Source organism: Stylophora pistillata, chromosome 4 (assembly GCF_964205215.1).
Source record: "Stylophora pistillata chromosome 4, jaStyPist1.2, whole genome shotgun sequence".
Taxonomy (NCBI): domain Eukaryota; kingdom Metazoa; phylum Cnidaria; class Anthozoa; order Scleractinia; family Pocilloporidae; genus Stylophora; species Stylophora pistillata.
In genome coordinates this window covers 23,531,346-23,555,904 of record NC_142522.1, presented here as the reverse complement: position 1 = coordinate 23,555,904, position 24,559 = coordinate 23,531,346, and the positions used below count along the sequence as shown (strand labels likewise).

General features: G+C 39.0%; 3 protein-coding genes across 3 annotated transcripts; 1 reads left to right on the top strand and 2 right to left on the bottom strand.

Annotated features, from left to right (window-relative positions):
* Positions 1 to 1,361: 1,361 nt before the first annotated feature.
* LOC111335176 (ATP-dependent DNA helicase Q5) lies at positions 1,362 to 14,688 on the bottom strand. The gene is made up of 23 exons (XM_022941036.2): positions 14,447 to 14,688; positions 13,169 to 13,727; positions 12,790 to 12,883; positions 12,070 to 12,166; positions 11,275 to 11,386; positions 10,693 to 10,800; positions 10,460 to 10,514; positions 9,751 to 9,833; positions 9,562 to 9,610; positions 8,487 to 8,674; positions 7,871 to 7,979; positions 7,181 to 7,220; positions 6,717 to 6,778; positions 6,441 to 6,523; positions 5,887 to 5,986; positions 5,410 to 5,529; positions 4,588 to 4,647; positions 3,958 to 4,011; positions 3,792 to 3,841; positions 3,247 to 3,424; positions 2,687 to 3,124; positions 2,033 to 2,105; positions 1,362 to 1,645 (listed from the first exon to the last, which is right to left on the bottom strand). The coding sequence occupies exons 1-23, from the start codon at positions 14,544 to 14,546 to the stop codon at positions 1,533 to 1,535; spliced, it is 2,925 nt and encodes a 974-aa protein (XP_022796771.2). The 5' UTR covers positions 14,547 to 14,688; the 3' UTR covers positions 1,362 to 1,532.
* Positions 14,689 to 14,880: 192 nt separating this feature from the next.
* LOC111335178 (proline and serine-rich protein 1) lies at positions 14,881 to 15,919 on the top strand. The gene has a single exon (XM_022941037.2). It carries the CDS (start codon positions 15,019 to 15,021, stop codon positions 15,808 to 15,810), a length of 792 nt encoding a protein of 263 aa, XP_022796772.2. The 5' UTR covers positions 14,881 to 15,018; the 3' UTR covers positions 15,811 to 15,919.
* A 2,912-nt stretch (positions 15,920 to 18,831) lies between these two features.
* LOC111335199 (V-type proton ATPase subunit G) lies at positions 18,832 to 23,891 on the bottom strand. Its single transcript, XM_088759155.1, has 3 exons — positions 23,736 to 23,891; positions 20,457 to 20,557; positions 18,832 to 19,034 (listed from the first exon to the last, which is right to left on the bottom strand). Exons 1-3 carry the CDS (start codon positions 23,815 to 23,817, stop codon positions 18,867 to 18,869), a joined length of 351 nt encoding a protein of 116 aa, XP_088615281.1. The 5' UTR covers positions 23,818 to 23,891; the 3' UTR covers positions 18,832 to 18,866.
* Positions 23,892 to 24,559: the final 668 nt, after the last annotated feature.

Below are 24,559 nucleotides of genomic sequence, written 5' to 3'. Positions count from 1 at the left end.
TTGTAATTCAATATATATTTTTCAACCCCCTAGAACGGACGAAGCATAACTATTCCAGGCCAGCCAAATTATTATACATAAAGCATACTAGGTAGACACTGCTCTTGCTATGATATCTGTTGTCAGTGCTCAGAGTATTTAACTGAAAACTTTTGTCACAAATTTTTCGAGCCATGCAAGGAATGTTTTAATTGAAGCCAAGACTCTGCGCAGTCTACTCAAACCGGGTTAATGTCCCGGAGAGTTCCGACGCAGCCTCGTCTGCAGTTTTCTCAGTTCGGAAACAGAAGTTAAGAGCCCAGGGCGGTGAGGAAAAGGTGGAGGAGTTTTCTTCCCTCGACAGGTGTGCCGCCCAAAAGAGTTTAAGCTTTGTGAGGATTCTCTGAGAACATGAACTGGCTACAAGATAAAGAAAGGGAAGTAATCAAAATACGCCAATTAAACCGCCTCCCGGTTAGCTCAATGGATAGAGCGCTGGACTGTTGTGCGGGAGGTCGAGGGTTCGAGCCCCGGCCGGACCAACACTCAGGATCTTAAAATAATTGAGAAGAATATGCTACCTTTCTATAACATCAAGAAATGATTAGATATTCTACTCTTCTCGGATAGGGACGAATAAATGGAGGTCCCGTCTTCAGCAGGGTTAGGGGCAGGAGACGTTAATTTCCCACGCACGAGATTACTGTGTGATGGATGTCCTCCCCTGGGGTGGGATGAGTGGGTGACAGGACCTCCGTTGATACCAGTGTTTACTACACTGAAGGGGCTATCCTGTATAAATATAGATGTCTACTACACCACGCTTAAGAAGAAGGTTTTGCCGTAAGGCCAATTTGAAGACTTGTAGGCAATATTTCTGGCAGCACAAATGACAAGAGCTCAAATTTTGGTTTGTCATGGAGCTATATCTCACGCGGTTACGCACTCTCAGGCAGACACCCCAAACTTTGTGTGTTACTGTCTGCACCGATGATTTGTGCTCTATCGCCAGTAAAGCTCCTGCAAATAATTCCTATAGTCCGTTTCTCGACATCCAGGTGTTTGTAGCTATTTAGCGATTTTTTCTAAACGCCGACATGGATATTACTTTACCAGATACAAAGATTACGCGATCTCTCTTTCTGGGCTATGTAAACGATTTCTCTGATCACGCCCCCACATTTCCCTCCTCCCCCCTTACATTTGATTCTATTTTCGTAGGGGAGGGCAGCAAAAGAAATCTTGGAACGGGGTCGGAGAGTGGAGTCTTTTTCCGGGCATTTGACATCGTCACTTTGTCCTTCCGTGACAAGTTAACGTCATCAAGCACATTCACTATACTCTATTAGTATCGATAAGTAAATCAATCTCCCCTTTGTCAATTCTGATAATTCAATAATTTTACTTACTATGGTCATATAAATAATGAATTTGACTTAAATTGTCTCATTTAGTGTTTAACACAACGGTTGTAATAACAAAAATATTTTCACATTCCTTCGACAGAAAAAATATCCGCTGAATAGAGATTCTTGAAATTAACTTTGTAATGATTATGCCTTGCCAGATTCTACAGCTCGAAGGTATTTCTCCCAGTCACTTTCTTTTTCAAATTTCTTGCAAACCTCAAACAGCTTCTTCACTGTCGTCTTAACTTCTTGTTTTCCTTTAAAGAGAGAGAGGCACGAACCAGATTAGGTACAGCAAGACTAAGTAAGAAACGCTGTAAGGTGTCATGCTTCGAGGGAGAAATACTTAGAAACTTTCTTTGGCTGTTGTTCAAAGGAGCACCGGTACGATTGGTGCATAAGGAGAAATTTAAACTACATTTTAAAGTCTTCATTTGCAATCCGTAGCAATGTTGTGAATCCTTCAACATGTGTCTTTCTACCTCTTTGGTGCTCTTCCACGCAGTAAAACTATTTTTCTTAAGAGGAACTTTTAATGCAGGGGATCACACAACGCTTCGAGAGAAGAATTGAAATACGGAAAGACCCGTTAGTCAACACTATGCAGAAAAATGCCGACAGTGAACATATCAGTAGGCACTTACTTGAAGAAGTAGAGGCTTTGCCAGTTCCCATAAGTCTGTGGGTGATGCAGCGAGCCAAAAACTTAAACAAGGCCTGTTATTGTGAAAATAATAAGATACAATTATAATGAAAACACGACTGTGCTCGAAACTATAAGCAATTTTGCTGTACTGACACACAAGCAGAGACCACGAAAAACGTTATTGTAAGAGTGCTTCCTTGCAGATTCTATTCAGTTATGTGGGGCAAGCAGAAAAGTCAATGGATCACATTGACAGTTTAAGACAGCCACTAGGACGAAGGAGAGGTTTAAAAATATCGAAAACAAAAATATCCAACAAAGTTTTTCCAAAATATCCGGCAAAGTTATTCAGATTTAGAGACAAGAAAAAAAAACCGTTGGATAATTTGATCAAGTAGTACCGCAACAACAGTTTGCAGGTTACGGCGAGTCCATTAAGAAGGACTACTGAGTAGGTCAAGAAATAATCTCTACTATCGATAAGTTGAAAGTCATCACAAGTAGCAAGAACGCTGAAAAGGTTTGATAGGAATGACAGTTTCCTCGTTTAGAAGCTGAAAAGCAAAAAAAAAACAAACACGGCTTTTCTGTCTTAATCCCAGTTCCCTCACGGTTCTACTGATCATATTCAGGATGTATTGCTGGAAATTACCTTGGAGGCAATAGAACCTTGTTTGAGGTACGGAGACAAGTACTTAACAACCACATTCGCTACGTCCTTTACACCCGCAGAGTCTCCTGGCGAGACATTACCATGGATGCAAAGTGGCGAGCCATCATCCGACCTTCTCCTTTGATGAACGCCATTGTTAGAGGCCGTAGTGTTTGTCTTTAACGAAGGACCAATGCTCAGCGATTGCCTGTCCTTTGGTGAATAACTTTCAAGCATTTGCCATGTAACTGAATTTGTATCATTAAGCTTGCACGAGGCACCGTTGCTGACGCGTTTCAAAGGTTTCAACTCCGACGCTTTGCTAAAGAAGACGTCACTGGAAATCGCGGCGTTTCCAGTTTTACTGCGATGTTTTGAATGATTATCTTCTAATCTGGTCTTCTTGCGAAGAGGTGAATCTTCCAACCACCAAAAGCCCTTTTTAAGGATAAAAGATATTAGCAAATTAACTGACGGCCTGAATGGAATTTCAAGCACTTAAAGATAAAACCTTCCACTTTCAAAAACGAACAGCTTTTGAAACAAAGGGGTTCACTAACCTCTGAAGCAGGTTGTTTGTGACTTTTTCGCTTTTTAGCTGACGTTCTTGCACCTTTTTCTACGCATCGTGATTTTGGTGTTTTTTGCTTCGTCAGCTGCTGCGGTTGCTTCTGCGGTTTCTGGTGCGGTGGCTGTTGCGTTTGCTGCAAGGGTTCTTCTTTGATTTCACTATTACCACTGTATTCAATATATATAATTGAATATAAAAATAAGCGAATGACATTTCGACAATTCGATGTCATTGGTTTCAAATTCAAGCTAAGGCAAACTATCCGCAAATAGCTAAAATGTCATGTGACGCGTAGAAGTACGGAGACTGAGTGTTAAGTTTGAGTTTCGTCCTTGCTAATGAAAATTTAGGATGGTAACTTTTTTTACGCTTATCAATAAACGTTTGATCGGTTCTCTCAGGTGATTGTGTGCCTCCCGCTATTGTTTGTCAACAAAGAATACTTATGTTCATCACAGTCATTGGCGGGAAGTTGATCAGAAAACGTACGGTAGCTGGAATCTAATTATAAACTGCAATAGAGTGTGATCTTACCCGATCTCGAAGAAGTATTTTATTGTCGGAATCACTCTACGAATAGGAGCCTACAGAAAACAGAATCAAAACATAAATAGATAAGCAAAAATTAGAGCAAATAGACATTCAGTTTATCTGATTATCGCTTCCTTGGTATCAATCGAAGCATTCGTTGGATTATTACCTTAACAGGTTGTTTAGATTCTGCGGGCTCTTTTGTTATGGTATCACTTGATTTCTATGTGAAATGAGAGACAAATAAGTTCAAAGTGAAACAAAAAATTCTGTTGAACCTTTTTCAACAGATTGCAATTGTTCCAACAGATTGTCCAGAGATTAAAAAAGGAGGGAGAGACTTTCTTGACTTATCGGTTGACGGCCAGGTTATTAAGGAAAATCAATCTAAAATGGTGTCGACCATAGTAGTTTTTTTGGCATATTGGAAAGCAATTTTTGAGTGACGTGGAGGAGATAAAATTAACCAGTTTCTAGAACACACTTATCCTTAACGTTTAGCCTAAAAAAAAAAAAACCCTAAAAGACGTTAGTCAAAATAAAACAAACTAACTTCCGCTAGAAATAGTTTCATTATTGCAACTGCAATATACATGAAGCACTAGCCAGTGAGAAAGAGTCCCAGCACATAGTTAGAAAGAATATTGAATCAGACGGTTATGGTTTCTCGCGCTCTAAGTGGATAGCCTCGTGTCACAACCCTTATTCTGAAGTACTAATTCTTTAATGGCCGTCTTAGAATTTAATTATAATGGCGAAGAAAGAAAAAAGAAAAGAAATGTGTGAAAGTTCGACGTACCATCAACTGCAGTGCAGACACAAATGAAGCGCAACCCTTGTTGTCCCTCTTCTCTTTTTCCTGGAAAAGGAAATTGCTTTCAGCGGGGAGCGGGAAAGGAATACCTCAAAGTAACATTTATGCAAACTAGTCCTGAAAGAGATCTAATTAGAGTTCAGAACGAGTACGACCATGAGTAAGATTTCCCAACAGCGAAACATGAGAAGCGCACGCACAAGCATCTTTTGGCATGGAAAGTGCGATCACTGTCCTAAGCAGGATCGAAAACAGAGTGCTAGCAAAAAAAAAGTTATCGAAAGCCTAGCAGTTTTATCTTTTTTTTCGACCACGAAAGGGCTCTACTGCCTCCATCAAAAATCAAGACCCTCGATCGAAATGCGCTGTTAAACTCGTACTTTAAGACGCGCTCGTCTCAAAATTTTGGAGTCTCCGAAGGTACTTTACACCATGCAAAACCGTAATACAGAGACGCTCTTTCTCGCCCCAGCGCGAGTGGTTTCATGGGCCTTTGTACGCACTTAAACATCAAGCACCGCTCAACATTATTGACATTTAGTGTATACACGAATATTTGCATACTTTGTTTTCGGTTTCGCGGAGAGAATTTCCATCGTTAAATTCCTAAGTTTTCGCTGTAAATTTCTTACAAAAACTGCAGAGACACAAACAGTACACATCTGTGCTTTAACTGCGGTGAATGGTTTTCCAAAGCTTTCAGTTGAGATAGAGCAGAAAAAGTTTTTTTCTCAGGTTAAAATCTTAACGAGGCTTCAGAAGCCAGAGATGACTCATATCGGACGAAGTAGAAACACTGACACATACCTCGTCCAAGTATCCGTTTGTGTCGTTCATGACTGAAGTTGACGAGGTTGTACTGTTCGAGTAGGTTCCATCCCAAACAAAAACGCTTCCATTACTTGTCCTGGACTTCACCTCACTAACCTAAAATTATACCAACAATCAAAGTAAATGTAACCCCTACAGTGATAGGATATTTGGTGACCATTGAATGAGACAAATACTCTTCGTTACTCGTAATATGACAATAAGACATAAAAAGACATAGTTTACATTGAAGCGAAATTCAACGTCAAAAGAACTGGTTTGGTACATTGATATGGCCAAGTACGGTACAACAATATGGCTGACGCCAAATATAACCTAAATTTTTATTTTTTTTTCCAATATCAAACGTGCCCAACTCCAAATATGGCAAAAGAAAGAGCAAGTTTGGATAAGAAAGGGAAATGACTGCCGAAACTGAAATGGCCACGATTAAAGATAATTATTTCATGGTACCTTTCTGAGCATGGTAGTCTTGTATCCGAGATCAGACTTGCTATTCTTGAAGGTAGTATGTTCAATTTCAACCGAAGTGGACTCCATCTCAAACAATAACCTAAACATGGACAAAACCAAAGGGGAAAAACGTTAAGCATATTAATGTCCCGTGTTTGTCGCGGTTGCTGTTGGGGTTGTCAGCCCGAAAAAAGGTTGTGACTGTGATTGTGTTTCTCCATTGTACGGCAGAGAAGGCGCAGTGAAAGCAAGCTGCCGTCTTTATCACACTTAGTGCTGTCACTTATCAACAGAAACGATGGGACACAAATTTTTTTGTTTTGTTTCTATCTTTTTTTCATTAATCTGCTCGCAAGTGTGTAAGCTTTTTCAGCTTGCAAGGCAATCAACTTACATTTCTTAGCCTCGACGAACTGGAATAAACAATCGAAAACTCGAGAATGGCGGCTTTCCGTGCTCACTGTGTTACCCAGTAAGTAGGACAATGTCAAGACAAGCAAGACTACAAGTTTTTATAACCAACGGAACAAATTCGCGATCGTATTTAGGCATACCTTGCACAATCTTCCATTTTGGCACACTGATTTATATTTGTTTTCATTGCTTCCTCCAACAGACTAAAGCAATGTTCTCTTACCTGGAACAAAATAAGGGATATAGTGAGGTCATACTAAGGATCACCAATTTTTCTTGGTCGAAAGAGCTTGTATGCCTCGGAAGCTGACGGCCACACAGCTTCCAAACATGGAGAGAGCAAAGCCGGAAGATCGAAGCTTCTTTCATGCAAGTTCTACACAATGGTGAGATTTAACCAGACTTTACAATCCTACCTGAACGGAAAGCTTTGGAATATGTAAGTAGTTTGTTGCTTCTTTGAGACAACAGTCGGGACCTATTGCAAACGAAGAATGAAAAAATATGGTTGGTACTGCAGGGACCTGGCCAGGATTTTTGAAAAAGGGTCTTTAATTAGCGTTCTTCCAACGTTTAGGTTTGCCATGTTGTTTCGGTGTCACAGCACGCTACAACCGGACTCACATCTCAAGCATCCATGATTAAAATTCTTCATGAAAGGCACAGCTTCAGCTTCAGAAAGGTAATCTTGTGAGTTCGAGATTTTTACGAGGTACCATCCTGCATTCGATTCTATCCGAGTAATAACTACAGTCGTGCATTTTCTGCGAAAATACTTCTGGTTTGATTTTCAGGATACTTAGTCCACTTTCTATATATGACTCAAGGCTGGTAAGAAAACTACGATCTTTAACTCAAAAGAATTAATCAACAAACTTACTGGGTGATTGGTGACTGATCGAAGAGGACGGAGGCTGTCCCTACACACACACAAAAAGAAGAGTGAGTAAGAATGAACTCTGATGCTAAACTTTGCGCTTATTAAAAACAGCTGCATACTACATGTTACTCAATTAAGTAAAGCGCTGAACACTTAATTACATAACTGTGAGTCTGAGTTTATAATTTCCACTTCTTTGGAGGTTATGACATCTGGGTTGGGTTGTTCAAAGCTGAGTTAAGATAACCCAAGGTTTGTGTGAAATTTGATATCAGGTCTGAAAGCTTTAAAAGAAAATTCAGTTTAATTCCATTGTCTACAACTTGATGATTAAAAACAAGTAGGAAAATTATTCCAAACGACTTTTGAACAGAGCAATATAGAAACCGGGATTAAAATCTAACCCTGGGTTAGCGCTAATCGGCTTTCGAACAACTGGGCCCTGGTTTTTATTTAGCGACGACGCTCAGCTAACAAGGTGCTGGAACTTAAAAAAAAAAAAAAAAAAAGAGATGCAACGGCCAGTTTTCAAGAATCGAAAAAGAATCTTTATCTTCGCGCTTCAGACAACATCGGTTTTAGTTTCTCAACACTCAATTGTAAAGCGTTCTTAAAGCACACAATTTTTCTTCTTGAAAAGCCTCTTTCGAGCTGCCAACGAGACTGCGTCGGTCTTCATCATTACATTACCCTGCGACGTTTCCTGAACTCATTCGCGATCAGTTTACATCGGAAAGCACGTTCTTCCTCACTAGCTCCTGCACCGCTATCATCATCATTGTCTTCGTCTTCAAATACCCTGGAAATTCCAAGCATCAAGATATCATGGGACTATTCAATTGTCCTCCATAATAACGAAGAAGCAACAGAACAAGACCTTACTCTATCTTAAATCAGCATCACTGTCTTACCAGTGACAAATGCTAAATCTACCCGACAGATAGAAATAATTAGATTTTTAGAGGATGAAAGCTACTGGTCATTATTTTCAGCAATTACTTCTTTTCACACGATGAAAACCAATCTGCACCATAAATCGTCTCGAACGAGTCACTAGTAAAGCATCTACGGTTATAGAGGACCCGGCTTGTTTACCATCTCAAAAGGCCTCCACCATTTTGCTCCAAAGTTAATAATACAGTTGCAACCATTGAAACTGTGGACAAAATTCTAAGGTGCGACCATTTAAGCAAACCTTCTAAAAACTACAATTCTCTTGAATACAAATTATTTTCCCTAGGACCTATCAAAATTCAATTTTGAATCTTGAAAGAGTTCAAGCCTCGTGGTAACCATATATTCTTACTTTCTGTCGTATCCCCACTTTCCCCCTCCATAAAGCTCGTCATCTTCTCCGCTCGACAGACCGTAAGTAATGTAGGTTCTTCCAGCCGTCACGCTCCTATTGTGACCTGCCATTACTCCGCGGCGCCAGTGGTCCACAAGATTGTCTACTGCATTAGGATCTTTACAGTAGTCACAGCCTTTGGGACACTGTGAGTACAGAGACAATGAACTTCAAGTCAAGTCAAGTCAAGTTTATTGTGTATATACGCTTAGCTTTTGTGAGAAAAACTCACCAGCTAGTTTACAGGTGTAACACAGAAAATAAAAAATAAAAACTAAAATTGTGAAAAAAATACCTTCAACAAGTAACTAAAGATATAATATAATTTTCAAATTTAAAATTGAAATCTATTTACAGGACTAGATATAACTTACTCATAATTAATAATAAATTTACGATCATATCAAACCTGACAAGTCTAATTTTCTAATAGCATTTTTAAAAACCTTAAAAGACCGAATAGTTCTATACGAGTCGGGTATTGAGTTACATGATAGTTTTAGTGCCGTAATCCTCCATGATTTTAAACCATAGGTTGTGTAGTGATTACTTGTTATTGAAAATGGGCAAAAAGGCAAAATTAAGTTTTGAGTACCCTATCGACCCACCAAGAACACTCCGGAATCGCATTGGTTTTGCTTTATCAAGCTCTGTGATTGGTTTAGAAACTCACGTAATTCCATCAACCTTTACGTTAGTTTTGATTGGCTGTCAGGTTTTGGTTCAACCACGCTCAATCAAACCGCGCTCTGGATTGACTATCTTATAAACGCCTGCGACACACACTTTACTCTGAAGAAAATGTGTCTTCCTTCTCAATGATACCTAACACTAACTTTAAGATGCCGAGATCCATGGGTTGATTCTCGGCCACTTACAAAACTCCGTGAGGAACTAGCATCTGGTAGATTCTCTTCTTGAAAATTGCGCATTTTTTGGAGCACTAAGCTTAAGAACGTTTAGAAAAAACAAACAAACTAACAAACAAATAAACAAGCAAACAAAACACTTAGTACGCTGTTTATAGACGAACCTTTGGTTTGCTGTCTCCAAAATAAGACGCAATCACAGCGTGTCTACAGCTGGAATATAACGGCAATGAACATTTTTAATCAAATCGCACACCATAGAAAAAAATAGTGTTATACTTTCTCTAAGTCAAATATGTTGAGAATTAACAAGTTTTAAGGCAGAGGGACCACTACAATATCATTCTTCCTACCTTGGTTGTTCGCAATATTTTACAATTGCGTGGTAACTAGACTGAACTGCTTCATCCTTCCTTCCACTGGAAGAAGCGCTTTGCTACAAAAAAAAAACAAAATGCCATTTAGAAAAGTCTTAACTTGCGGCAAACGTCCAAAAAAGCCATGCTATTAAGTAATGAGGGGTAAAGTATCGAATTTGATTTAACTCGTGTAGAGTGACACTGATCTAGCATCGATAGAGGGAATTGTTCTTGACCTATTCCACATGGTTGTAGGATACTAATTTCTTGGGCAATTGGGCAAGACACTTTACCCTTACAGTACCTATCTCAGGCTAACCAGGGAAATACGGGAAGCAGCATATTATTAAAAATTCCTAGTGGAAATAACCAGTGATAGACAAGCATCCAATTAAATGCTTCAACAGGGAACTTGATAACTACAGTATACCTCTGCATAATGTTTAATAATTCTGGCATACTCCCTCAGTTGTGGATTAAATAAAAAAAAAACCTTCCAACAGGGAAATCTTCGTTTGTCATCAAATATTAAGGAATATGCTCACCACTCTCCAACCCAAAACTATGAGCACAATGAAGTCTGAAAGTTTTCATTGTTGGGAAGAATTATATTTCCAAGTTGCACTTTGAGAAAATTTTGGTCCCATTATTCTAACTTGTACTCTTTGAGGAGTACTAGGCACACTAAGATTTAAAATTCTACCTTCCTTTCCTTGATTCCCTTTTTCATGAGAAAAAATACTTGATCCCTCTCAAGCCTGAAATAAGGGGCAGAAAGAAATGATAGTCCAATAAATTTCTGTGTAACGATCATTGCCAGTTCTTCTGAGAGACCTACTTCACTAATAAGAATGCCATAAAGTGTTGTGGTACAAAAGGTGATAGATAAGTTACACCAGAGGTAAGGCCAAATCAAAGATTTTTACTCTGACTCACTTGGAATAATACAATCTGCAGAAGGAAGGTTTTCCATCCCTCCCAGCTCTACCTGACTCTTGGTAGTACCCCTCCATTGACTGTGGCAAAGTCCAGTGCACAACAACCCTGGAAATGTGACAAAAAAGACAAAAGTTGATAGGCTGTAACCAAAAATAAGAATGTGTCTCTTCATAAAAATAAGAAAACATTAGAAACAATAAAACAAATTGTGATAAAAGCCATGCACAAGGTGCATGGTAATCAAAAAATGACCAGTGCATGTCATCTTTAATGTCTTGAAGTTCACATTGAGCAAGGCAAAATATTTGCTAATTAAAACATATTTGCAAAACTATACCTTTTCTGCAATTATGTTTACCATATTACAATATAAAAAACAGTCTGTTAACCTCTGCCTCACAGTCCAAATTTCAGGTAAACCCACAATGGCACCCACTCCCTTTTCCTACAAGCTTCTAGTAGGAACATCATCTCTTGACATTAAAGAAAACCAGATGATACACAGCCAGTGATGGCCACTTAGAATTAGGCTAGTAGCATAAATATCCAATACATTTGTCTAGAAAAAGGCATCTTTACCTTACTGAGGATTTGTCAACTCCCATACCAAAACTAATAGTGGCCACAATAACTGAAACTTTTCCATCCATCCACTCCTGCTGGACCTCATCTCGTTTAGCTGGTTTCAGACCTGTGTTAAACAATTACATTATAACCTGTACCAGTGCCAAAGATCACGCTTTTTAGAAACATGCTCAGGAAATTTTAAAGATAACAGAGAATCTAAATTGGAATGAAAGATGCCAGGTAAACAAACCCGTATGCAGTGGTATATTAATTGCACCCAACTAGGGCTAGGTAATGTTCAAAGGGAGGAAAATGAGTCTATCCAACGGATAAATGACTCTCCAGAAGATGAGCTACAGTGTTACCAAAACATACTGCACTATCTGGACACCAATCAGAGATTGATCCATATCCATCCTCCAAACAACAGGGGCCAGAATTTGAATTGGGTAATTTATAATACTGACTGTTGAATTATCAGCAAAACCTGATCAAATTCTGAGGGTAACATTCCTACACACCATCCAATCCAGTGAGAGAAACAAAAGTCCAAGTCACCTCATGCTGTGAAAACTATGATACAATCCACCCATGTAAGCCAATCTGCCTTTGTGCAAGATTTTTAAGGCTACCAACCCAATAACAGTGATATTACATTAAAGTATGTCAGAGGTTGAGGATGACAGGTAACGGAATATGACATGTGCATTTTTAATTAGTTTGTTTGAAATGTACCCCAGAATCAATAAAAAATTAATTACTAAATACTGTATTTTAGGCTTAAAATAAATAGGGACAGCCATATACCTGCATGATAAGCCTTTGCAGAGATTCCCTTTCTGCTCAGCCTTGAAGCTACCTCTTGACAGGCATCTCGTGTACGACAGTAGATAATACCACTACCCTTGAGGATATTTAAGTCAACAAATGCAAGAGACGCTTTGACATCAGATAGAATAAGGCCCTTGGGATGGGTGGCAGGGCTTACTTCAAAGGCTTCAGATGGCCAGTTTGGTAGGGAGGAGGATGGCTATTCAAAACTCTTGGTATTAGCCCAGGGCTCAACACTAATGGCAGCCCACTACTGTAGCTACAAACTGGTAGAAATTAAATTTTGGCCAGTGGTTTTCATTTTTCACAGGCCAGTTTGGCTAGTAAACAGATTGAAATTGTCATAAAATCTAAGATGTCACTAGCCACTTAGCTAGTAAGTTGAAAAGTTAGTGTCGAGCCCTGGGTCAGCCAAAAGGTGAGTCATTAATTATTTTCAAAATTACCACCCATATTTGACCATACATACTCTACATTTCAGTCTGTGGTTCAGACAGGGAATATGTTAATCAGTAACCTACGCAGGCTTTTAAATGTGACATATAATTTGTACTGTGATGCCACTTAAACCAAACAAATAACAGACAATTGTTTTATATGGAGAGTAGGGGATTAAAAGAAAGAGTATGTTTAGTACAAAAATTTCACTACATTAATTTGGAGATGAAGTGTGTAATAACATTTCTTGAAGATTACCTTTTCCACATCTACACTGTTGTCCTGTTCTGATAGTGCTGACTCAACAAAATCCCTAAGGTCTGCATATGGATCATCAAGAAGTTCTTTGAAACTTTAAATTGCAAAAAAGTATCACTTATAACAAGACAATAACCTCTGCACTATCAATATTCTAATGCAAACAAGTATCAGAAATAGTCCAGTTAGTTTTGCTAGGTTTCATACTGAAATAGGCTTTTCAGATCTCTGTGAATCAATTGAATGTATGTCTGATACAAGATCTAATATAGAAACATTATTTGAGCTACAAGGAGAAAGTATCTGGTGTGGAGAAGTCTTGAGATTCTGAATTTACAAGGATCAAAGCTCTACAATTCCAATGGTGAGTTCTACATACCAAACATCATAAAACAAATTTGGCCGAAAGCACGTAGTCTTGAAAATTGCCGTGGGTTTGTGCAGCTGGAGAGAGGAGAGCACATCTTCTTGAACGGGAGGTGTAGCAGTTGCCGTGAGGGCAATCCAACACACATCGCTAAACTGTCTTCGTAATGAGCCAAGCTTCAAGTAATCAGGCCTGAAGTCATGTCCCCACTGTGACACACAGTGTGCTTCATCCACAACAAAGTATGACAAAAGCTTTCTCTTATGCAGAGAGCTTAATACTCTCTGAAATCCAGGTGTTGCTGCAAGTTCAGGAGTGATGTACAAAAGCTTGATCAAAGGCTTCAGCTTATAGATTTCTGAATACACTTGCTTTCTCTCAGAAGCTGAAAGTTTTGAGTTAATTGTTTCAGCTTCAATAGAGAGTGATTTTAAGTGTGATACTTGATCCTGAATCAGGGCAATCAGAGGGGAAAAGATAATTGTTATTCCCTCGGCCATAACTGCTGGAAGTTGATAACAAAGTGACTTTCCTGATCCAGTAGGCATGGACACAAAGACATCTTGTTTCCCTGTTAAAAATATGATTATTGATTAACATTGAGTGTCTATACTATAGCCAAAAATAAAAATTAATATTTGTAAAAATAATGGAAATAGCCAACTTCTTTCTTTGAGTCTACACTTTCTGTAGAACATTTCAATTGCAGTATTTATCATTTTGAGTTTGAGATGTTGTGAACTAGTGTGGAGGCAAAAAATAAATCTATCACAAACTTTCTGCTGTGGCAAAAATTTTGGTTGTCTTGTAACCTCAATCCTTTCAGCTTGATGCCTAATGTGGACCAACCCAGAGCATGCCAGTGATTTCAAGTCACGATTGCATTTGGTTTTGCATTTGGTTTTGCATTTGATGGGTAGAGAGGGTGAGGGAAGTTTCTTGACCAATTTGCAATATAAACCAGACAGAATAAATTCCTTGATTACACTGGATTCATAATTGAAAATAACTTCGGTAAATCAAACAGTAAAAATTAAACAACTGTTGTTTGGATAGGTAGATATACTCTGCTGTACTGCTATCCGGCCTCTGATCTAATTCACAACGTTTGTAAAATATTTAAATACCATGTCAGTCATTGCTTACTTTTGCTGTTGGAAGCTGTATTAGCTCAAAACTCTGAAACAGACCTGGTCATTTTCGAAGATCTGGTTATTTAAGATTGTTTTCAATTAATCATAAATAAATAACATCACGGGCTTTTTAAATTTCATAAGAAACGTGACTCGCCTTTATAGAGACATTCTATCGCTTCCTTTTGGAGTTTCGACTTGAAATCATTGTGTTTAAAAACAGTCTTCAAAGAGTTCGTCAGAGCTTGAGTTTCCATTGTCCCAGCAACTAATTCTATGTACTACAGTTTTATAATACTAATGTTATAATCACAGTCGAGCCTTCATCCGTCACCATGTTTTTAAATTTTCGCTTGACTTTCGGTTTCCGATATATTTACGAAGAGAATAATCAAGCGATGGCGATCACGACACTTCGACACTTCGACACTTCACGAAACAAGGTCTCAAGCTCCTGACCTGTGTTTACAAAGCGCGGTCAAAATTAGCAGGTGGGAGGGCTGCGTCGGTATGTTTGTATTGTTTGTGTGGGTTCCAATCAGCTGCGTAATTCGCTAAAAGTGGAATATGATGTAAGCATAATTTCGCGGAAACCACCTTCACGAATGTTGAAATTGTTTCAAGAAGCAACTATATAGGACAGATTCCACCGCGTAGATTGATAAATCTCTATCAAGAACGCTGTTTATTTGCTCCTGTTCTAAAGTTCGGTTATTAAGATATCGTGAGATGGATCCTACATCTTTTGGAATGGTGAAAGGAGAGGTCCAGCGCCTTCCTTTCAAAGACGACAAAGTGAAAGCAATTGCCTATGCTCAAGGATATTTCTACGCAGAGCAAGTCGGAGAACTGATGAGAGAGTTCAGTTTCGACGATGATCGCCTTAAAGGACTTCAAGCTTGTGTTGGGAAAATGTTGCCTGCGACGTGTGCCAGCATATTGTCGATTCTGAGGGCTTTTTCCTTCGACAAAAACAAGATTCAGGCGCTTGAGCTGGTCGTTGTGCAAATCACCGATCCACCGAACTTTCCTGTTTTTAACGACGTCTTCCCCTTCATGAAAGATCGGCAGCGAGTCAGTGTCATCATGCAAAGGAGGGCAAGTATGCCTCCCCCACAATCACCTGCCTTCGTGAACCCCGCCATGGCGGGCAATCCTTACCCGTACGGTAGACCCAAGCCGAGTGTGGATCCTAACGACCCGCTCTACAGAGCTGTTGACGGCGCAGTGAGTGGTGTTGCATCAGTAGTGGACAGTGCTTGTGGTGCCTTGTTTGGCAGGCCTTCACGTCCTGGTGCTGTTGTTGTGCAGCGGCCAGTTGCGTACCAAACAACAGCCACTACCTATGTAACACCTCCAGGGGCAGGGGTGCAGGTCTTGCATGTCCCACCAGCTGCGACAGTGACAACCGTCCCACAAGCAGCACCAGGGTACCAGCACTACCCACCTGGTTACTACCCCATGGGACAGGCACCACCTCCATATCAGGCAGGAGGATATCCAACCCAACAGTGGAAGTGAAGTCAGTAGTGACTTTAGGGAGAGAAAAATTGCTCTTTGAGGGTGTTTTATTCTCTAGGCATGATATATGCATTTGTCTTTAAAATAAAGATGTATTCCTTCAAGACAACTTTCATATTTCTCATGAAAACAACAAGTACCCAATTGGGCTGGATGGCTCATTTTATATGTAATGTAAAACAAATTTATTACATTAATTTGTATTTTTTGTAATATCAATGCAACACTTTGCCTTTTCTGGTCTGAAAAGCACTAACTTTTTCTTTGTTCCATCATCTTACTATGAGAATATAAAACTTGATTAAAGACTGCTGCTTTTATTTGATTTCTACTAACTGGCTTGCAGATTCCTGTTTATTCCATAATGACACTTGTCTATAAACAAATGAAAAATTAAGGTACAGGTAGCACTGTACAGCTGTGAAGCTCAGGTAACTGGAATTTGGAATAGAAGGGGTGTGAAGTTTACCATGACTAAAAAAGTTAGGATTTCGTCCTACAATTAATTGTAATGCATAGTGAGAGCTACAGCAAGGGTTCTTGTTATTGTTGTTTTTAAGAGAAATCTTTAAAGTTTTAGATTACTTTTGAGGTATATTTTTGTCATTGTCTATCTTGTGGGGGGTATGTTTGTTTCCTTTTCATTCTTGTTTTAAAGTCTTTGGAATCTAATTAGGATATTTGCAGTTTTAAGAAACCTTTTTTTTAGTTAGGAATTTAATCTATCAAGTAGATACTGATTTAAACAAAATGACTTATGCTATGTCTGTAGAACAGTATATGTAAATAAAGAGGCAAAGAAGTGAAACAGTTTCAAGAGCAAAAACCTTTTGTATCATTTGATTCATCCCCTCAGATTTAAGAGAGGTTATTCCCACTAATTGTAAGTTTAAAAAATGATTGTACTCTGTTATTCAAAAATATTTTGACTTTTAGTTGTATGTAATAATTGTGTTCCTCAGTGGTGACCAAAGATGATCAATTATCTGCTTGGGTTAAATCATTTGCCTTGTTTCCAGTTGGTCAGCTTTCTTGTAGCCTGTAGTTTATAAAAAACACTGGCAAGATTTTTCTATTGGCTCAAGGGGGAAGCTGTGAGCAGTACAAATTTGCCATCCCTCCAGTGGAGGATGTTTTTGCTTTCATCCAGTTCCTATACAATACTCAATAATTATTCTTCTAAAGTTCTCTGGGGTCAAAGAAGAAGGAAAAAAATGGATAAAGATGCAAGCAGCTAAGCCATGGTGTAAAGCTGTAATATTAATCTACAGACAAATTGATGCCTAATTTCACTTATAACATTACAAACACCAATCATGATGTTGCTTAACCTATTGATGTCCAGTGCGCCCATAAGCGCTCATGTGGACCAACACCCTTTCTACGCCTTGTGATGTCATCACTTTTAACCCTGGAGCACAACTTTGAGCATGTACTTGAACAGGTTGAAAATATCTTACAAATGATACCAGAATGAGCGCAATTGAGCAAAGGAGATTGGAGAAATAGCCAAAAAACCATGTAACTTTGACCTGAAAATCTGCACTAAAATCTTGAGCATGTGGTTTGAAAATAATGAGTAGTTTCCTAAAAAATCTCTACACCAAAATGAAGCCTACTAAATTTCCAGCGAGTGAGGAGGAACTTCAGGCAAGGAAAGGGGGAAAAAAGGGCAGGAGAAAGAGAGAAAAGTAAAAGTCCTAAGTGGGGCATTACTTTTCAACCCAAAAATTTTGCTTTCTGCGCATGCCTGAGATTTTCAGGCTGCCATTTTGCATTTGGATCGAAAGGCCATTGAGTGTAGGAGCTGTCAATGGGTTTTTAGTAAGTTTGAGGCTTTTAAAACCCCAACAGTGACCCGAAATCTGCTCTACTAGCTTCAAAACACAGTTTTTCACAAAAGCTGCGGTTATTAATGGGGGGCAAAAAAACTTAAAAACGATGAAAACGATGCCAAACATCGTTTTCCTACAATCAAAATAGTGGATTTAGTACAAGGTTAATGTACACCAGACATGTGGACACATGCCCCAAATCACTGGAAAATTAAAGAATTAGTGCAACTGACTTTCCTGTGCTGGTAGACTGAAATGTTGGCAATTAACAATACTATCTTAATTGTGAAGAATGGGACATTAACAATGTAAAAAACAGATATTTCAAACCAGCTCCCAGTTGGCTTGTTAGCTGACAGTTGGTAATTAAAAGCACTGCATCAGCATCACAAAGGTCATGAGTTCAAATCCCATAAAGGCCCAAATTTTTTTTCAGGCCTTACTTCCACTATCACATAAGTAGGAATCATTACTGCGAGGATCACTTTCATACATAACTACTTGACTGTAAAACAAACAATATAAATATGTAGATTGAGTAAATGCCTCAAGAATATATGGTGCATTAGACATAAATGTTCCTAAACTGAACATAACATAGGATAACAGGCACAAAATTGCAGTTGGTCATTATGTAGTTTTATTGTAACAGCATCAATTACAAAGTACAGGATAAGCTGGAGGTGATGGTTTACCTTGTAAAACTATACATAAAAAAGGTACATGCAACAGTTTACACTAAGGTTAAAACTTTCCCTGTTTAATCATAACCTTTAGGAAGGAAAGACAGGGATATCAGTTCCAAATTCCCTTTGAAGAGGAAATGAAATAAAGCTGAATCTTTTAGAAAAGTACTAAATAAATTCAAGGAGGTGTTGTACATTATCATTTTTCTTCATAAGTTCCTACATGCAAATACCTCACAATGTTCATATTATAGCTAATAATAATTAAATACTTGCTACATATCATTATCATGGTAAACTTCTTGCTGGTATTTTCACCAAAAAAATTATCAAATGTAACATTTTGCCAAACTGATACCCCTTCGTCTGTACCTCTCAAGATAAATCACACAGTTCCATAGCTAATACATTGTCCACATCATAAAAACAAGCACTCTAATCTCTCAGTTACATATCCCTGCACCTTGGAACATAATTTATAATAATAATAATCATGACTATTTGCAACAATCTTGCCAAATTTTATTATCAGAGCTTATGTCCTCAGATTCTGGTGCAGTTCTGGTTTGATGTCATACACAAGCGCTAAAAGCCTCTGAATAACCTCCTCCTTGTTTTTCTTTACACTTTCACTGATTTGGTCAAGTCTCACATTTGTCTGTTCTTCAATTTTAGCTTGAAAGTCATCTTTGGACCCCATATGCTGTTGAAAAAAATTGTATCAAATGTGTTCATAGGTAACACAAGGCTTTTGAATAACAAATACACTAGATACAAATTCATGCCCAGTATATTGAATTTTTTCAAAGCATTTTTTTTTTGTTGATATTTTGTATTTATTTAGGTATCCAATCACTGTATTCCAGGTTTAATTAAGAAATGAAAATTTGTAATAATAGGAGATTAGTGAAAATAATCAGGAAAAATATATTACATAACTGCCCCACCTCTGAATAAGAACAGCTCAGATCATTTACCCTTTCACTCCCAAGACTTCCTTCCAATAGTTATTTAATCACTTTCACCAGAGTATGGTGAGGGTCGCACAACAGAGCGAGGCTCCAAATTAAGTGCGCCCAATATCCCACCCATCCCACCTCAGGGGAGGACATCCATCACACAGTAATCTCGTGTGTGGGAAATTAACGTCTCCTACCCCAACCCTGCAGGAGACGGGACCTCCATTTATTCGTCCCTATCCGAGAAGACTAGAATATCTAACCATTTCTTGATGTTATAGAAAGGCAGCAAATTCTTCTCAATTATTTTAAGACCCTGAGTGTTGGTCCGGCCGGGGCTCGAACCCTCGACCTCCCGCACAACAGTCCAGCGGTCTATCCATTGAGCTAACCGGGAGGCGGTTAAATTTAAAGTTAATTTAAAGTTAAATTCTCCTTACCTTCTGCCATACTATCATTATGATGTTAGTTTGCAGAATTTGGTTTTGCATCTGCTATCAATCCCCTGACTGATATATGCATATCTTATTGGATGTTTTGTTGTATAGTATCGCTGCGTATTTTTATGAGTTGTGCCATATTTTGACAAGCCTGTAGGGCAAGTCAAAATACAAACGAAGAGTAAAACTACTCAGCGATACTACACAACAAAATGTCTAATAAGAGATTTATTATCCAACACGCCAAATTGCTATTTCAGTGCGGGAAAATTTTGTGAATATTTCTGGAGTATGAATATCACATGATATTTGTAATCGTCTCAAACGTTATTTGTTCTCTACCAAGCACAGTCATATAATTTTCTTTATTCTCATCAACTGTCTGCTGGTAATCTATTGATACTGTAACAAGAAATTCAGTCTTGGTCACTCGTAGGAGCTGAAAGGGTGAAATATGGCCAGATAATGTTGCTCAGTAGCATGGTAAATCTGTTATCTCCAGTGTTGAACACCCTGCCATGTACATGTACATTAGTACTTCCTCCAGATTGACTGTACTTGATTGTACCATGAAAAAATTAAAGCCTGCATTTTAGCTTTTTTCTAAAGTAGATGTTTGTTTTAAAAGATATTGCAAACTAGATCTTAATGATTCTTACTGCACCACAAATTGTATATGTATTCCGCCTAAGTGTTATGCTTAGACAAAAATTGATATCAAATTACCTCTTGCTGATAATTCAGAAACTGTTTCTCCCGTTCTTCACGATAGGTCTTGATTTCAGCCTGTGCTTCCTCCTTGGCCCTTTTCAGCTTCTGAGTTTTACCTGTGAGGAAATAATACAGGATGTTTTGGAATGAGATAGACATTACATAATTTACCTTACAACGCCCAAGCTTAGCTAAATTTTGGAAGATGAGAAACCCTAAGGAGGAGAATTCCAACTTTTCAATTGCTCCAATATAACTAGTACTGTTAATAAACCTTAGGAATTAGCTATGCAATGTATTAGCTGTGCTATGCACAGAGAACAAAACCATGTTTTACATACACCAAGGTTGATGCAAAGTAAACAACCACAGGCTTACCATCTTAAATATCCGTGGTTCGGGTTTCTATGGTAATGGGTCCTGTGGCATTTACATAGCCATTATAAATGTAGTTCAAATATATTGCCTCTAGAATCTGTCCCCAGTAGTCAGTCTTCAAAACAAATCCGCTCTGAATAAAGCTTAATAGTTCATTACTTGTTTGGAAGTGTTATTTTCTGCCAGAAAGCCTCAAAATCGCTCGTTTGGGGCTTTCATAAGTTCGGCGGTTAATTCCGCTCACTCTCCATAGTTAAGAAATGCGACAAGGTAGGCAGCTTAGGCATCCAGATCGCACACCACCTCATACTCGAGACAAAAATGTTTTACCTTCTAGGTCTTATTTTCCCACCAAAATTCAACAGGCCACAGAAGGATTATCCAGCTGTTAAGGTGACTCTGTTTTAAATCATTCCATTCAATGGTTTACGAGAAAATGGAACACAAAGTCATAGATTTGGAGCTCTTCTAGGGATCCGGACATGAGGGGTACTCAAAGGAATTCCAAACATGCATTTCGGTTATCAAATTTTGGACCCAGCCACCCTACCTGAGGTACAAAAATGTGAAAAATTGAATTCCCTGTCAGGGCCTCAAAGGAGCTACTTTGTACTTCCGGCGGACGTCGTAAGCCAAGATTGACCAATAAGAATCGAGATAGTGTTTGTAAACATTCTCAGATAAACCCATCGAGTGTTAGATATGTAAGTTTGAATTTGCTTTAACGGTTGTTAATGCATGTTTGGAATTCCTTTGAGTACCCCTCATGTGCAGATCCCTAGAAGAGCTCCAAATCTACGACTTTGCGTTCCATTTTCTCGTAAACCATTGAATGGAATGATTCAATACCGAGTCACTGTAACAGCTGGATATTCCTGCGGCCTGTTGAATTTCAGTGGGAAAATAAGACCTAGAAGGTAAAACATTTTTGTCTCGAGTACGAGGTGGTACACGATCTGGATACTTAAGCTGCCTACCTTGTCGCATTTCTTAACTATGGAGAGCAAGCCGAATTAACCGCTGAACTTTGAAATCCCCAAAGGAGCGATTTTGAGGCTTTCTGGCAGAAAAAAACACTTCCAAACAAGTAATGAACTATTAAGCTTTATTCGGAACTGATTTTTTTTGAAGACTGACTACTAGGGACAGATTCGAGAGGCAATATATTTTAACTAAAATCATAACGGCTATGTAAATGCCACAGGACCCATTACCATGGGTGTGGACAAAACCTGGCCTAGGCCATGGCCTACCCTGTGGCCTACCCTGTGGCCTACCTTATGGCCTACCAGTGGTCAGATTTTTAAGAACAAAAATAAAATCAGTAAGAGTCAAACGAATACACTGGTGTACAATTATCTGTCTCTGAAAAGGGTATACTAAGAGGTCGCTAACATGATTTTCAACGTCCGAGGGAACGAAACACTGCAAATATCACAGCACTCAACCATAACGGTAGGTTAAGGGGGAGGAGAGAGGAGGGCCCAATATTGCATGGTCGCAGAGGATATGCAAAATGGTGGCTTTATGATGCAGGCTGTCAGTTGGTAACATATAGTGGAGTGCTGGTGTAAAAATGTAATGAACGGTGTTATATCGAAGAGCATACATATCCAGGTAAGAAAAACGCAAGCACTACATGCCAGGCCAATTTTTTTAGTTCCCTCAAGTGCTGTAGAGTATTGAATTTGCAACGAGCACCCCGGGACACGCACGCATCGCCATCATAAACATTTCGCAAACTTTACTTGCCTTTCCAAAGAGAGGGCCAGTATTGCACTAATTTGAAAAGAGAGCTGATATGATGTTTTCCCAAAAGTTGCATTTAACCGGCTTCTGTTCCCCGATTTCCTTATTCTATCAGAAGGTTAAGAAATTTTGATCGGAATGTGACCACCAAAACAGCAGAAAAAAGTCGTTGGTAAGACAGTACTCAGGAAAACGTTGAAAGGTTTCCAGCAATGCTATCCTTTTAAAAATCTGACCACCGGTAGGCCATAGGGTAGGCCATAGGGTAGGCCACAGGGTAGGCAAGGTTTTGTCCACACCCCATTACCATAGAAACCCGAAACCACGGATATTTAAGATGGTAAGCCTGTGAAACAATTAGTGAACCTTGGGAAGAGTGTCTGTGATGGAAAAAATCAGCCAGTTGTCTTCGCAAGCATGGTAAATACTTCACCATTAATAACTTTATTTATTTATTTATCCAGTTTTAAAACTGAATTCAGATCGCTACCCTAAGTCACTCTGACGAAGAGCTAATGCTCGAAAATGAATAAAGGCTTCAGTAGTTTCTAAAGAAACTGTTTGGGGCTGCGTCAGTGGGGGTAACGAAATAATTTGGATATATCAACAAAGTTGAAATGGTAAATTGGCCACCGTAACGATTACAAAAGCTGACGTTTCGAGCGTTAGTCCTTCGTCGGAGCGAATAGAGGAATTGTGGGTTGTGTGTGCTTTTAAAGGCAGAAAAACGCTCGAAAAAGGTCAGCTTTTAACGCTCGAAAAGTCAGCTTTAGAAAATTTTTGCTGTGGCCAATTTACATTATCAACTCAGTTGATACCAAATGAAAACCAAATGAACACAGAATACAAAGCTCGTACGTTTGGTGAGCGATTGAAACTATCGAGCCAGACATGAATGAACTTCCTTCATCCCGGGTCAAAATTATGTCACCCTAACTTTTCAAATCAGTTTATCCCCTGAATTGAAAAAAAATTGATTAAAGAGTCCAACTTCTTAAAAACTGGCCCGGTAATCTGCAGCAGCACTAGCTTAAACACAAATTTCAAAAACAACCACCGAGCCTTGGGCTGATGGTTTAACATCTTCCATCATCATCAGTTTTTGCCTTTTTCTGTCAAGAAGTTGTTAAAATATAGTAAAAGAGATATCGAAATGCATATTCTTACGTTTTCGAGCATCAGAAACCATGGTCTCGGCCCTTTTCTCGGCCTGTAACAGTTGTTGGATTCCTTGAGATTGCGACGCCATCTTGAAAATATCACAGTGAGGTCATGTGATTCTTGAAAATATTATTAAGTAGGGAGGGAACGGGTTTGTTTTCGTTTTCTAAGCTTTAACTCGGATAATGACGTAGACGTATGAATCCGAGATATTTGACAATTATTCCACGAGCGCGCGTTGAGATGATGGATAGCAAACGAAGGCAATGTTTCGATCTTTTCCCTTGGGCTAGAGTTCTTAAGTGAGGCAGAAAAAGAGAAAAACAACGGAAAAGGAGACTCGGCATCAGCGCCGTCACGATTCGCTTCAACTGATATTGTTGTCTGTTTTTCGCGTCGGATTTGATGCACAATTCCACCGGCTATGTTCTAAAACAATTGGTTCATGCTTTCAGCTGTGCACTATCGAGTTATGGAGCACGTGGGAGTTTGGAGAGCACTCAAGAAGCTAGAGTTGCCCTTGGCTATCGCCTCGGGCAACTGTTACGCTTCTTTCGTGCTCTCCAAACTTCCCACGTGCTCCATAACTCGATAGTGCACGCTAAAGCATGAACCAATTGTGAAATGGTAAATTGGCCACCGTTACAGTTACAAAAGCTGACGTTACGCGCGTTAGCCCTTCGTCGGAGGGAAGAAAGTTACCGCATTACTGCGTCACTGGTCGTCTAAAGGACTGGGCACACCGGAAGTAAAGACTGCTACGGTCCCAGTTCCCGCCTTCACGGGCAAACAAAATGGCGTCCAGCAGCTTAGAAGGAGAACAGTACCTG

Bases quoted from the DNA above. Each gene is read 5' to 3' on its own strand.
- LOC111335176 (XM_022941036.2), bottom strand. From the start codon at position 14,546: ATGGAAACTCAAGCTCTGACGAACTCTTTGAAGACTGTTTTTAAACAC. The intron at 10,801-11,274 runs GTAAAGATGCCT...TCACATTTCCAG, and splicing joins GTTGACAAATCCTCAGTAAG to GGTTGTTGTGCACTGGACTT. The intron at 8,675-9,561 runs GTTCGTCTATAA...CTGTACTCACAG, and splicing joins TTGGAGACAGCAAACCAAAG to TGTCCCAAAGGCTGTGACTA.
- LOC111335178 (XM_022941037.2), top strand. From the start codon at position 15,019: ATGGATCCTACATCTTTTGGAATGGTGAAAGGAGAGGTCCAGCGCCTT.
- LOC111335199 (XM_088759155.1), bottom strand. From the start codon at position 23,817: ATGGCGTCGCAATCTCAAGGAATCCAACAACTGTTACAGGCCGAGAAA. The intron at 20,558-23,735 runs GTAAGAATATGC...ATTTCCTCACAG, and splicing joins GGTTTCTGATGCTCGAAAAC to GTAAAACTCAGAAGCTGAAA. The intron at 19,035-20,456 runs GTAATTTGATAT...TTTTTTCAACAG, and splicing joins TTCTGAATTATCAGCAAGAG to CATATGGGGTCCAAAGATGA.